At 37.0% G+C, this 14,588-nt stretch overlaps 1 protein-coding gene across 1 annotated transcript in view; it reads right to left on the bottom strand.

Annotated features, from left to right (window-relative positions):
- MAP4K5 (mitogen-activated protein kinase kinase kinase kinase 5) overlaps positions 1–14,588 on the bottom strand; it is a 107,800-nt gene that overhangs the window by 37,925 nt on the left and 55,287 nt on the right. Inside the window, exons 6-12 of the mRNA XM_046655084.1 lie at positions 14,229–14,276; positions 14,098–14,140; positions 11,952–12,024; positions 9,284–9,415; positions 7,323–7,385; positions 5,473–5,554; positions 4,409–4,525 (exon numbers count right to left, since the gene is read on the bottom strand). Of these exons, the coding sequence (XP_046511040.1) occupies positions 4,409–4,525; positions 5,473–5,554; positions 7,323–7,385; positions 9,284–9,415; positions 11,952–12,024; positions 14,098–14,140; positions 14,229–14,276 (558 nt within the window). The remainder of the gene's footprint in view (positions 1–4,408; positions 4,526–5,472; positions 5,555–7,322; positions 7,386–9,283; positions 9,416–11,951; positions 12,025–14,097; positions 14,141–14,228; positions 14,277–14,588) is intronic.

Genomic DNA, 14,588 nt, shown 5'->3' with positions numbered 1-14,588 from the left:
GGGGAACCAGAGTTGGCTGTTATCTGGCTGCAATGAAGATTAAGTGAAGAGATGAAAAAGCCAGAAAAACAGACTGGAGACGAGCCAGACCATGAAGGCTCGGAATGTCAGGTTAGGGCTCTCAATTTTATTTTCCTGGCAAAGGAATGTTTTGGAGATTTTACAGAGAGGGACTGGCACCTTATCCCTAAGAGTAATCAATAAGTGTGTAAGAGGCTATGGAGGGAAGAAATACTGGATGCAGGGAGACTGAGTAGCAAAACTGTAGTAAATCAAGTGAGAAGCTTACAAGTTCCACCATTTTGTATAAGCTCCTGATCCTTTGAAATTATGCCTTCAGCTCAACCCCTATCTGCCAAATTTCTGATGACTCACTCTCACTCCCTGATGACTCTGACAGTGGCTCATATGTTTTTTCTCTACTTCAAGACCCACCGTCATACCAAGGGACTTCAAAAGCCCATTGTCCTGGACTGAGGTTTCTGACTCCACCTCTGAAGACGTTCTCCCGCACCTCCATGCAGTCTCTGCTCCTAAGACCACGTCCTGGACCCTGTCATCAGCTCTGAGACAGAATCCACACTACTCCAAACTCCTCATCCTTGGAGCTTACTCTCTGACTCACTCCCATTACGCTGCTTTAATGTTCACACTGGAATCCCAAGCCTACCAATCCGTTACTTTCTCACTCTCCGTCAGCATTTCTCTTATCTTCACTTTTCTTCCCATCCAGTTTTTATCTGGTGGTCCATAATTTCAAGCTATCTCTTGCCAATGTCCTAAATTCCCTTTGTCCTACTGTTCTTCAGTACACTGGCATGCCAAAATGACAACCCTGGATGAATTAAACTAGCTGCCCTCGTGTTTACAATGGGGTACCAATCACCACTGGAGAAAATTACACAGCAGAACACAATGAAAATTCATCTCATCCGAGGCTTCAGCTTTGCCACGAACACTTCTCTAGTCATTAACTCACCTCTTTTCCTCTATTACTATTTCACACCTTCTCCACATTCTTCAAACCCACCCACTTTTATTCACACTTTCAGGAGATGACCTTGCCACTTACTTCACAGAGAAAACAAATCATCAAACGGAAGATAACTTCTAGCTACACTCTCAACTATGCCCCTCTCTGATGCAAGAGAAGAAGTGTTTTTTTTTAATTTAAGATCAAGTTCCTCCTCATAATCTAGATCCCAGCCTCTCCTTCCTTCTCAGGGCTGTGCCTATTCATCTTGCTTCTTTAGAATCTTCTATCTACTGGATCATTTTCATAGGCATTTAATCCTGTTCAAACTTTTTTACTCCACATACAAATCAATCATTCCCCTGTCAACTCATTTTTCTCTAGCTACTGCTCTATCCCACCCATTGCTTTCACAACTAAATTTCATCAGTGACTTACTAATCTTTCAAACTACTTCAATCTAGCTTCACCTCTACTATTTGAAAATTATCCTTTTAAAGTAATCAAACACCACCACCTAAATCCAAAGACTCCTAAATTTAACTCCTAGGTACTATCCTCATTGAAAACTTCCTTCCTTCTCTTAATGTTCTTTATCAATCTTTTGCCGTTTCTCTTAGCCTACCTGATTACTAAATTTTGGGAGAAACCTCAGGATGCTGTCCTAGGCCCTCTTCTTATCTCATCCTACATGCCACCCTTGGGTGATCACATTTACTCCTTAAGGTATAACTACATCTATATGTAATGACACTCACATTCATACTTCTAGTCCAAACTTTTCTCCCCAAGCTACAACCACCTAACTCCTTATGCGGCTTCGCCATTTGGAAGTCTTGTGCTACATCAAAATTACTATATACAAAACTGAACTCATCTTTCTTCCCAAATCTGATTTTACTCTATAGTGTTCCTATCTCAATAAATGGCACTTTTATATTCACCCAGCAGTTCAAGCCAAAACCTGGAAGTAATCCTTTCCTCACTCCCACTCTTACGTCTTCTCTGACACATTAATATGTATATCATATAATTCTTGAATTAGTCTACTTTCCTCCATCCTTGTTCTACCATGTTAGTCTGAAACATCACTGTCTCTATCCTGGATGACTTCAATAGCCTCTTAATTGGCTTTAAGGAATGACAGCACCACTCTAAGGTCACAGAGAGCTTTAAAAAATGCATGTCAGATTATGTCACTCCTTCACACATTCATGGTTTCTACTGCCCTCAAGCTAAAGCCCAAAATTGTTAATGTGGTTTGAAATGGCTATTCTAGCTCTGTAATCTCATCTTCCACCACCTCCTTCCTTGTTTTCTACTCCAACAGGCTACTTTTTCTTTAGTTCCTCAAGAACACCACCTTCTCTCTTGTCACCAGGCTTTCAAACACGCTATTAATTCCCTCTGCTCAGAACACTTCTGCCTGCTCTCTTCCTCCAATTCTGATGTACCCTTCAGGTGTTCAGCTTACATATCACTCCAACAGTGAGTCCTTTCCCATCCCTGTAACATGCCTCCGCAGCACACTATATTTCCTCCCATTCCATAAGAGTTATGACTCTCCTAACTTATTGGTGGGGATTTCTGAATTTCCTTTGAGGCCATACCGTAAGTTCTCTGAAGGCCGGGATAATACCAATCTCATACACTACTGTGTCCCCAACTGCCTAGCACAAGATTTTGCATTTCAAGGACTGAAAAGTATGGTGATATCATTAAACAGAAAGAGAGAACTCAGAAGGCAGAGTGGATTTGGGAGGCCCCGCAAAGTGGTGTGGGAATAAAAGAGGAGTTTGGTTATTTACATAACCAGTGAAAGACTAATTGGGGAATCAAGGAATATCCAATTCTACATTTAAGCCACAGAATTTTAATAATTTTTGAATTTAAGGAATTAAATCTTATTATTATTAAAATTCTGCAAATTATGGTTTAAGTAGAAAAAATCTATGTATGGCAGGTTTACTTAATATTTTCAATTGAAGTTCATTTAACATTCAACAAAATATTCACTGGGTACCTAATGCATGACAAGACTATGCTATATACTGGGCAATTACTAGTTTTCAAATATTGTTTAATGACTATTTTTATTAAGTACACACAGAAATGATGGTGTATTAACTAAGAGAGCAGGCTCTGGAGTCAGTTTGCCTGGATCCAAATCCTGGTTCCACTACTGACTAGCCACACAATCTTGGGCACATTACTTCTATTCTTTCTCCTTCGTTTCCTCATTTGTAAAATGGGGATGGTAATAGTACCAATTGCAAAGGATTGTTTTGAGTATTAGATGAGTTAACATGGAAATTATCTGGCCTAATACTTCGTATATAATAACTACCCAATGAGTGTTATCAGTTATCATGATATTTATATGGTATAACTTAAAACTTAAGAACATGAAGTAGAAAATTTCCTTCAATAAATAACGACACACAAAGTCGAGTTCTACAGACTTGCCAGAAGTGGAGCTAGATATATAAAGGGAAATAAAGTCAAAAAGAGAAATGAAGAGACAGATTCAGAGAAACCCAGAAATAAAAAGGAATCATAAAAGGAGAGGAAGAGATACTTGCGAAAAAACACAGTTGTGTTACAGATAGGCATAAATATGTACCTGCCAAAGGGCAGGAAGTCCCTGGCTCCTACTTTATAAGTTGTGTTGTTAAATATAATATATTCAAAATAATTCTACCATATTTTCAGAAAAGGCAAGCATAATTAGAAATAGCTCTCTACATGTAATTATATAAGAAATAATAGTTCTGAACAAGTATTAGAAAGAATAAAATTTCTATGTGAACCTCAAGTTAATTTTTAAAAATTATCCATATTCTGTTAATGATATATATAATAGAGAAACTACAAAAATGATCAACTGGATTTCTAGGGAGTCTCTTTTGTGAAAAATATGTACATGTTCTTTGGCTAAATTTTTGTTCTCTTACTCCAAAGCAATGTTCCTAAAACCTTTATTTCTTTGGAAACAGATGTCCTTTCTCTTTAGGGAAAGATCAAACTCCTCACTGCAGAAGCCGAGGTCTAGGGAGAAGGGAAAGCACCGCTGGGAGGAGGAAGGGGCAGATCTGATTCTAATCTCAGCTACTTCTTAGCAACTTTAGATAAACCAACTAAGAAAATAAAATGGTACAGTGTGAAGAAGAATAGCAATCTTAGTTCTTTGCAGAGAACTACAAAGACGTCTGCAAAAAACTAGGATTGAGGAAAGTGTCAACCAATTATGTTATGTATATCATCACAATTTTTTAACAGTATCAACTTGTAACTATATGCAGAATAAGTTTACTTTACATTGCTAATTAATCTTTGTAGCTAAATCTGTTTTAACTAACTTAAAAGAGTGGATTAGAAAGCAAATCTAAGGCCATATTAAACATTTATTTCAAATATAGACTGAATGCCCCTTACCTCGAAGTCATCGTCATCTCCTTCAGTGTAATGTGCATGGTCATCTGGATTGTTCACTTTGTCCAACAGCTCAACTGCCAGGGCTCTAGAGAGACCTGGCTGCCCTACAAAAGTGTGCTACGTCAAAGCAAACAAACAAGACAAAGCTTCGTGAGTATGCTTTTACCTCTACAGCTTATCAAAATGCTATCTGTGCTTTTCCACTCAGTAACTATCAGAGACAAGCCTATGGGAGCCCAGTAATCCACAGAAGTTAGAGAATGCATTAGTAAAAATGTTAGTCAGAGAATCCACAATCGTATATCATAAAACTAAAGAACCTTTGCAAGGTAAATTTATAACGTGAATAATTTTCCTATGTGAAGTTATCTAATCTATCTATATTAGGTTTTAAAACTACAACCTTGGCTCTAACGACAACATTCATTACCCACATCATTAGACTGATATGCAAATAAATACTGTGGGACAGTCCATATTACAGGAAGAAAAAAGCATGTGTATTCCTCATTTGCATACATTTAATTCAGTAAAATTACGTTAATGTACAGACATTAAGTTTTATGACATTTAAATTAAGCTTTCTTAGTTGCTGTAATCAGTGACGTTTTCTAATATGAAAGTATTTTACAAACACATATACACACAGAGCATTTTATAAATTTATATAAGAAACCAAGAAAAATAATTAATTTTAGATGATAGCAACGTTTTCAAGAGTTTCTCTAAGGCAGGGCTGGCAAGCCACAACCTATGGGCAAAATCTGGTGTGCTGCCTCTTTGTAAATCCATTTGGCTGGGTGTTAAAGCCACACCCACTCGTGTGCACTGCTCCGGCTGCTGTCGTGCACTGAACGACGGCAAAATGAGCAGCTGTGACAGAGACTGTACGGCCCACAGAGCCTAAAATATTTACTATCTGGCTCTTCACAGAAAGTTTGCTGAGCCCTGCTGTAAGAGATCGCTAATATTTTTATATTAAAAAACCAGAATACTCCTGTTCTAGGGATATGCCTAAAGACGGCCTGGCTAGAGAAAATCCCCCCATAATGTCAGTGACTTACAGTCAGAAGTCTTTCAGCGGTTGGTCTTTTTTTGGGGTTTTTGGTTAGTGCTATTTTGACAAAATTATGGAATGTTGATGACCTTCAAATAAAAAGAGACATGTACAAAAATATTTCACTAATATTAGTTTTTTGGTGTTACTAAATAAATTAACTTATGAGCAGTTAGAAAGTCTGAAACACATGATCTTTTTCTTAGGCCTCTTAGCTCTATATAAGCCAAAAAACTAAACCCAAAGCATGGTATATTCCTTGAAAACATGTGTCAGTTCCATCCCTTAAGTAAAATGCAATTAGTTAACAGAATAGTAATATCTAACCTCTAAAAAATACACTAAAAACTAGAAATGGGTAGCTGTGTCATTTATAGGATTTATAATATTGTGTTCTAGGTATCACTTAGGAATCAAGATGACTTTTCTTGTTGCCTCATCACCACAGTACGTGAATGTTTCCCTGTACCAAAAGAGATGGATGGCACGGAGGCAGGGTGGGTGACGTAAGAGATTGTTTAAACCCTTAAAAGGTCACTGAATTTCTTAGGAACAAGGGCAAAAAAGAGAGAGCAATTTTAGCAACCAGAAGAGTTTTCCTGCCACCTGCATTGATGAAGTGGGGAAAGGAAGAAGGCACAAATTAAAGGAATCGTATTTTGAATATTAATTAATGGCAAAGATGGGTATTTACACCATTGCCAAGATTCCACTGGAGAAGGGATTGAGCAAGAACCAAAGAGACAAAATAGCCTTAGTCATTACCAATGGCAGCAAACACAGTGCAGTTCTCTGCATAGAAATCAAACTGCTGCATGACATCTGGTGACTCATGGTGGGGACACACGAAGTCAGATAGTACCTGAGACTGGCAAAGTCTCCAATGACAAAGACTGTGCTGGAAACTGCCTGTGGATTCAGCCTTAGAGCTAAGAGGCATTCATTTCTGAACAAATGTTGTCACTCCTGCCATGAACCCCTTCAGTCCCAGCTGCTTAGGACCTTAGGGTAATGAGGAAGAGGAGGGAATCTGCGTCAAGACAAAGTGCACAGCTGGCAGTGGGGCATAAACTCCTTCACTTCCACAGTGACTTGCCTTTCATGGCTCGCATCACCCCCGGAAGGCCTGGCTCCTAAGTAACACTATGCATGGTAGGCTAACAAGACACGGAACCGTGGTTTAGAACCTGTTTTGGGGATGGGCCTCTTAGAATCTGAAATGAGATATTAATTGCCTCCCCAGAAAAATGAATATACATATGGAATTTGGGGGCCCATGGACCCCCCCCCCCCAAGAGATCCATGTAATCTAAATGAAGAATTCCTGAATTGCAGGGCTTGAAACTTTTATTCGCATAGTTTCTTTTATTAAATGTATAGGAAGATATAACCAGAAAAGGAATTTTCAATTTTTATCATCCAATTGAAGATGTCCTTATGGACTGTAAGAACAGGCAAATTGCTTTACTTTGTATGAAAAAGAAGTACAGGGCAAAAATATGAGTCTTCAAAATCTTAATGTATTCGTTTCAAATCCTTTCCTCACCACACCTCTCACCGGAGCTGCCAAAGCACTAAGAAAATGATCAGAGTTCCATGAGAGCAGTAGATGATACAAATGTTTCACCCTGGCACAGATTTCCTTCTATTCCTTGTTACTCTAGGTTCCTAAGCAACTAGAACTGACCAGAAAATAACCCTAATCCTTGCCACAGCTCTGCAAGTAAAGTAGATGTACAACTTCAGGTAAACTGTAATGGCTCAGGGCTTCAGTTTTATCATCTATAAAACAAGGGAACTGAACCTGTGTCCCTCTCAACTGTAAAATTCTATAAATCTATATATTCTTTAACTCACCATTTTGTTTTGTCCTTTAGTTTTGGAGGCTGAAAGTTACTTTTTGACATTAAGAAGAGGGCCCTGAAATAAAAATTTTAGTTAAAGAGCAATACCAAAATACTTTTATTCCTACATCTCATAATCAGAATGAAGATTCTGTAATGAATTTATACAAGATTACTATACATGTAGGCAGTGATGAAAACTGGTATAGAATATGGAAATTAAATTTTTCATATTTTGGATAGCCTATAGAAAATTTCTCCTGGCTATAGAGAGGATTTTAAATTTCAAACGAGCTCTTATTCACAAGGCAAAGCTGCCAAATGTTACAGAAGGGTTTCATTACCATATGGTTACATGTGTAACTAATACTGTATCTTAGGCTCATTTCTATATAGTTACATATCGTTCTGTAACACAAAGACATGATGTGTTACTCTAACACAGGGTTGTATGTTTAACCAAAGATTAACTTCTACAATTATTCTGAGTGTACTGGCAAATTATATTCCCTTCCTAGTGTGTCTCCTTTTCTGGACAATAATCTCCCACATTCTCTCATTATGAATAATACAGAAGTCAACCTGCAAGAAGACTTACCTTCTCTATGAATTCACCTTTGACCCATTTTTTACGGACTATGGGGGACAAGGATGGGGGATTTAAGAAGGAAGTTCTAAAATGCTCTATTTCAGTATTTCCTACTAAACCCTTCCGGGTTTCTAAGGAAACTCCTTGTCTTTTTTTAATACCAAAGATATTCTCTCCTTTTAAAATTAAATGATTTATCAAGAAAGGAAAATGGAAAAAGAAAAAAAGTCTATATTCCTGTCACCCTAAGAAATTATTTTAAATTTTCTGCTTTCTTTTTAGTCTTTATCTTAATGCTAACCAATTACTACATTATTATATCAGGTAATATCGTGTTCTGCTTTTTTCACTAATAATCAATTTTCCATGTTGCTTTGGTTTATACATACGTAATAGCTGCCCTTAACTGCTAAGAAATTTGCTTAACAATTCACCAACTATTGGACACTTAGATATTTTTCCCTGTTATTCTGAAAAGAATAATTCTTAGCTTTTCATTATCTTGGATTATTTCCTAAATATAATTTTCCAAGTAGTGGAATCACTGAAACATTTGTATTGCCCACAAACAAACAACATCTAATTATTTTCCTAAAGGTCTGTACTTGTTGGCATTCCAGCTAAAAGTAGATATCTTTTAACTTATATATCTTGAGTTACTTGTGAGGTCAAAGAGCTTTCCATGTTTCTTTAGTATCTGGTACTGCTTATAAACGATCCATCTTTTACCTAGAGAGTCTCTAAGTGAGTTTTTTATGTAATTTATAATAATCTGCTATCTATCATATATTGGGAGAACACTTTCCCCCCTGTGGGTTTTCTTTTTAACTCTATACTATTTACTTTAAAAGTTTAAATTTTAGCCTAATTTATCTTTTCCTTCAAAATATCAAAAACTCTTTCAAAGGCCCTCAAATATTTTTTTCTGGGAGACAATATGCCCTAAAACGTAAATAATAATTATACTAAGCAGAGGTACTTCTTCATTATCCCTAGACAAAGTAAAAAGAAGCAAAATCAAATGAGAATAGAAAAAATCTCATCTGCACTGTGATTTGTTTATAATTTTACTTAGGACAAAAAGGAAACAAGTTCAACTGAAGGAAGAATGAACGTAAAGACTTAAAGAATACTTTTTAAAATTATAACTGCTGTGTCTTAGTATGATTATTAAGGGATTTTTTTTTCATGGTAAAGCTTCAGACAGTGTAGATGATTCACTCCCTGTTGTCTTAGGATTTTAGGCGAGATTAACCCTAAACCCTTGATAACATTTTTACTATTTTGACATTCTTGAAAATGAGCTTGGAATACCCAAGTTATCAGTATTTCCCCGTCCCTGAAGGCTTTGTTAGTAAGTGCATAATTGTAAAGAGTGAGAACACCTCATTGGATGGAGATCAAACATCGGCGGCTGGAGTTCTCCAAGCTCAATGGCTGTGATTCCTACAGCCCAGATGTCACAGAGTTGGTTGTAGCCACCATTCTTTTCCACTGCTGCAACTTCTGGGGCCATCCTAGAAGGAATCAGTGAATATAACAGTTTATTTTCAAAAAATGATAAGAAATCTGCGACTTTTTGTTATACTCACTAGTCTTCTTGGAGGGAAGAGGCTGAGAGGCATTTACCAGGAAAAGAAACTTTACTAGGAAAGACTTAAAAAGACCACATACATACACAAACACACACTCTCTTAAAATTCATTATTTAAAAATCTTGAATCCTCTCCTCTGAATACTGGTGCTCTGAGAAAAAATTGTGTTGTCTTCCTTTAGTTTCTGTTTTGTGAATCTTGTTCTATGACATGGGAAAAGAAAAAGAACACCTAAATCCTGATGAAGGTCAGAGAAAAGTGTCCAAAGGAGATGAGACTTACAGAATGAATTAGCAGGGAGCTGAGAGGGTGGGAGCTGGACAGGGTGTCAGAGGAAAACAGCGCAAATGTAGGGAGAAAGGGAGCAGCACAGAGCAGCTGGAGAGGGGACAGGACAGTTTCGCCTATGATCCACAGACTGAGCTGGGTCGATAACCTGCTTGTTACCAGTCTGTGATAAGTACAGAAATTGACAGCAAGCCATTTACTCCAGTCCAAATACATGACTGTTTTTTAGTAATTCATTTTAAACTTACTTTACAAAAGCATCAGTCTGTGATGGACAGGAAATTTAAAAAAATTGGGTGTTCACCACAGATAGTTAGAGAGGGTCGAGAAAGTACTTGGAGAAGGAACCTCAGAGGTCGGGCTGGACAGTGAACAGCCTACTGATTCTATGAGGAAGTTTAGACTTTACTGTGGAAATGATTTAATTATGGGCTACACTTGGTCTAAAACTAATGGCAACATGAAGGATAGTGTGAGATGAGGCGAAACCAGAGTCAGAGTCAGGTGGGTGAGTCAGAGGACTATGTCAAAAATACAAGGGAAAGAAGATAAAGGACTTTTTGAAGGCAGTGGCAGACAGGGCAGAAAAAAGGGGGTTCACTGAAGAGACTGGTGTGAGTACAAATGCTCGTGGATATTATCAAACAGCTACTTAATATATGTAAGAATGAAGGTCAATCGAGCAGCTGAGTTGGAGTTATCTGTTTGGCAGTCAGTGGTATGTAATGACTACATCGGAAGGTATAAAGCATAGATGACACTGCTCAGGGGAAATTTTTTTTTTAATGTTTACTATTTTAAAATTAATTTATATTTATACTGAGTATCCACAAGGTAGAAGTTGCTTTTATATGGACTTAGGTTACAAAAAGTTATATAACACAATGGCTCTCAACCTAAGTGTGGTTAAGGACACAAAATACGTACATTAAAAACGTCAACATGTAGACGTACATGCTAAATGCAAATACTGTAGACATAGTAACAGGAGTAACGATAAGAAGATGATCACCATGGAGGAAGAGGACTGAAGGCAAGTTTCCCAGAGGAAAGAAGAGCTGGAACCCAGAGAAAGTATATGGGTTTCACCTCCCGTGCCCACTAGAATCAGTTGGTGGTGGCTAATTGGAGCACCAAGTTAGCACAGAAGATGGATATACTAGGGAGGGAATAAACGATACTTGCTATGGTCAGGGTACAAAAAGCTAATCATTTTGACTAGAGAAGCATGTTCACAGGGGAGGCCAGTCACAGAAAGAGACTGAGGAGGGAGACAGGCACGCAATGAAGGAAATTATGTAGGTAATTTAACTCATTTATGTTTTCTTTTAACATTCATTTAAGCAACAGTTATTGGGGCTTGCTTTTACTTTTGTTTAAGCTGGTGGACATACAGAAGTTTTAAATTATCATGCAGTTAAATCTATCAGTTGTTCCCTTTAATGTTTTATGCTTTTATGTCAACTCTTAAAGCAGACGGTCACTGATAGTTCTTTTGGTTTCACTTTTATATTTAACTATTTCCATATAGAATTTATTTTGGCATTAGGAATGAGGTATGGAGCTACTTCAAATTTCTTTCCAAATAACAAATTATCCAAGCACTGCATATTAAAGAAACCAATCCTTCATACAAACTTTGAATGTCACCTTTTATAAGATTCACTAACTTATTTTACATATTAAGGTTTATTACTGGCTCTCTATTATATTTCAATTATCTGTCCTCATTAATGAAAGCAATGCTTTGGACAGATTATTGGGTCAGTAATTGTTAGGACAAATTAGGAGTAGAGTGGCTGGTGAAGATTAACGGTAGGATAGGATGTATGAGTTTTAACAACCAGAAAGTCCTAGATTAAAATAGAAGCAATGTCAAAAGAAAGAGTAACAAAATGACAGGAGATTATAATACTGCTCTTTCTTATGAAAATCTCATACCAGAGTCCTCTCACCACAACATCCCAGGCACAGCAAGAATTATTAGCAGTTTAACACAAGGAAAGCTGGATGGTGAAAGTGACAATCGAAGTTCCCTAACCCAATCAGAACCAGGACAGCATCAAGGAACACCCAAGCCTCCAGACTTTCAGTATTACCAACTATCAATGCTGACCACTAACCCTGAAGAAATAAAAATGCACAAAACCCAGTTATACTAGTGTCTTACCAATAAGGGGTGCCAATGAAAGATTTTCTCTTTGCAATGGTAGCTGTTATTTTTGCAGCCACACCAAAGTCAGCTGGTAGGGAAAAAATTGAACAGAAAATTTTAGCTCTTTTCAATAAAACCATCACCATGTCTAAGTTTCACTCAGGCATGGCATTATTAATAATTCAGATAGTAACAATAGGGAGATGTATATAAAGTGAATACCTAAACCTCTTCTTGCTTGGTTCATAACATGCTCATTAAAAGAAAATAATTTATTGGCACTTCATTAAGAACAAAGTAAAATAATACTTTTATTACAAGCACACTGAAGTTAATCTGGAAAACAGAGCGCAAAAAATAAAACACCCACCTGGCTTCTTTTTATTCTAACACAACTAGGTTAGTAGTTTGGTGCTATTTAAAAAAAGGTCCTTTTTTCTATGTATGAACTTTTAAATTTCTTATTGAGGTAACGTTGGTTTATAACTATACAAATTTCAGATGTACATCACTATATTTGTATGTCTGTGTAGACTACATGGTTTTCACCACCAAAAGTCTAGTTGCCATCTGTCACTGTACACATGTGCCCCCTACCCATTTTGCACCCCCACCACAGCCTTCCCCTCTGGTAACCACCAATCTGGTCTCCATATCTACATATTTGTTTGTTTTTTTATCTTCCAAATATGAGTGAAATCATAGGGTATTTGTCTTTCTCTGACTCATCTCGATTAGCATAAGAGCCTCCAGGTCCATCCAGGTTGTTGCAAATGGCAAGATTTCATCTTTTGCATGGTTGAGTGGTATTCCATTGTGTATATATATCTATGTTTAAACTTTTTTATTGTTGTTACACATGGTCATGAAAAACTAAATACACAGATAGTTCATTTTGTCATTTAACACACCAGGGAATGTTACTATTATTATTTTTTTTTTTCCTGTATATAGGATTTCTTTTTAATTTTTATTTTTTTCAGATGGACATCATATTTCGAATTCTGTATACATTACATCATGTTCACCACCCGAACACTGATATAGTGCATCCCCTCACATGTGCCTAATCACCCCTTTTGCCCTCCCTCCTCCCCCCTCCCCCAATGGTAACCACCAGTCCAATCTCCAATGCTATGTGTGGTTTTTTTTTTGTTGCTTTTATCTTCTACTTATGAGTGAGATCATATGGTATTTGACTTTCTCCCTCTGATTTATTTCACTCAGCATAATACCCTCAAGGTCCATCCATGTTGTCACAAATGGCAGGATTTCGTCATTTCTTACGGCTGAGTAGTAGTCCATCGTGCATAAATACCACATCTTCTTTATCCATTCGTCCCTTGATGGGCACCTACGTTGCTTCCATGTCTTGGCTATTGTGTATAATGCCGCAATGAACATAGGGGTGCAAGTATCTTTATGCCTTTGTGTTTTCAAGTTCTTTGGATAAATACCCAGAAGTGGAATAGCTGGATCATATGGTAGATCTATCCTTAATTTTCTGAGGATACTCCATACTGCTTTCCATAGTGGCTGCACCAGTTTGCACTGCCATGAGCAGTGAACAAGTGTTCCCTTCTCTCCCTATCCTCTCCAACATTTGTTGTTTCCTGTCTTGTTAATTATAGCCATTCTGACCGGTATTCTTTTTTTTTGAGGAAGATTAGCCCTGAGCTAACATTGGCTGCCAATCCTCCTCTTTTTGCTGAGGAAGACTGGCCCTGAGCTAACATCCGTGCCCATCTTCCTCTACTTTATATGTGGGACGCCTACACAGCATGGCTTGCCAAGTGGTGCCATGTCTGCACCTGGAATCTGAACCGGCGAACCCCGGGCCAGCCCTTAACTATTAATTTTGATGACTGAATAATGTTCTGTAAGTGGATTTATTACAGTTCAACAGTCTTTCTATTGCTAGACCTGTGTTTGCATTTTTTTCTATTATAAACAATGTTATGATTACCACTTCTATTAATACTGATTTTTTATCTTTAAGGTTAATTTCCTTTAACAGAATCCCAGGAGTGAAATTACTGGGTCAAAAGATGAACATTATTGTGGCTCTTGATATGAATATTAAATTTATGCAATGTTAATTCTCACTTAAAATTATTAAATGTGTTTTTGGAAAACATTTGAGGAACTTGAAATAACATACCTAATTTTACATCACCATGATCTGTCAGTAAAATATTTGCACCCTAAAACAAAAAGACAAATACTATTAAATTAGCATCATAAAATTCCTTCCAATAAAATTATCAATTTAAACATATTAAATGAACTTACTTTGATATCTCTATGCATTTTGCCTTTAGTATGCAAATAGGCAAGACCCTGAAGTTAAAAAAATAATATATGCATTAGCAAAACTGCAAATTTGATGCCTAAATTTTCTACTTAAATTCTTTACTGAAAAAGAAAAATGAGAATTTCTGTTTTGGGGGGGAAAAAACCTAGATAAGTTACTTTTTACTGATTAATGTTCACTATAAGATTTTGAATTCATTTTAAAATTCAGAAATATTTCACTATTACACCATCACCACAATCAAGATAATGAACATATCCACTGCTCCCAAAAGTCCCTCCCCCACACAAACACTCGTCTTTCTGTCACAATAGGTCAGTTTTAAATTTTCTAGAGTT

The sequence above is a fragment of the Equus quagga genome, chromosome 2 (assembly GCF_021613505.1).
Source record: "Equus quagga isolate Etosha38 chromosome 2, UCLA_HA_Equagga_1.0, whole genome shotgun sequence".
Taxonomy (NCBI): Eukaryota; Metazoa; Chordata; class Mammalia; order Perissodactyla; family Equidae; genus Equus; species Equus quagga.
Note: the sequence above shows the minus strand (reverse complement) of the source record. Positions and strands in the feature narration are given on the sequence as shown.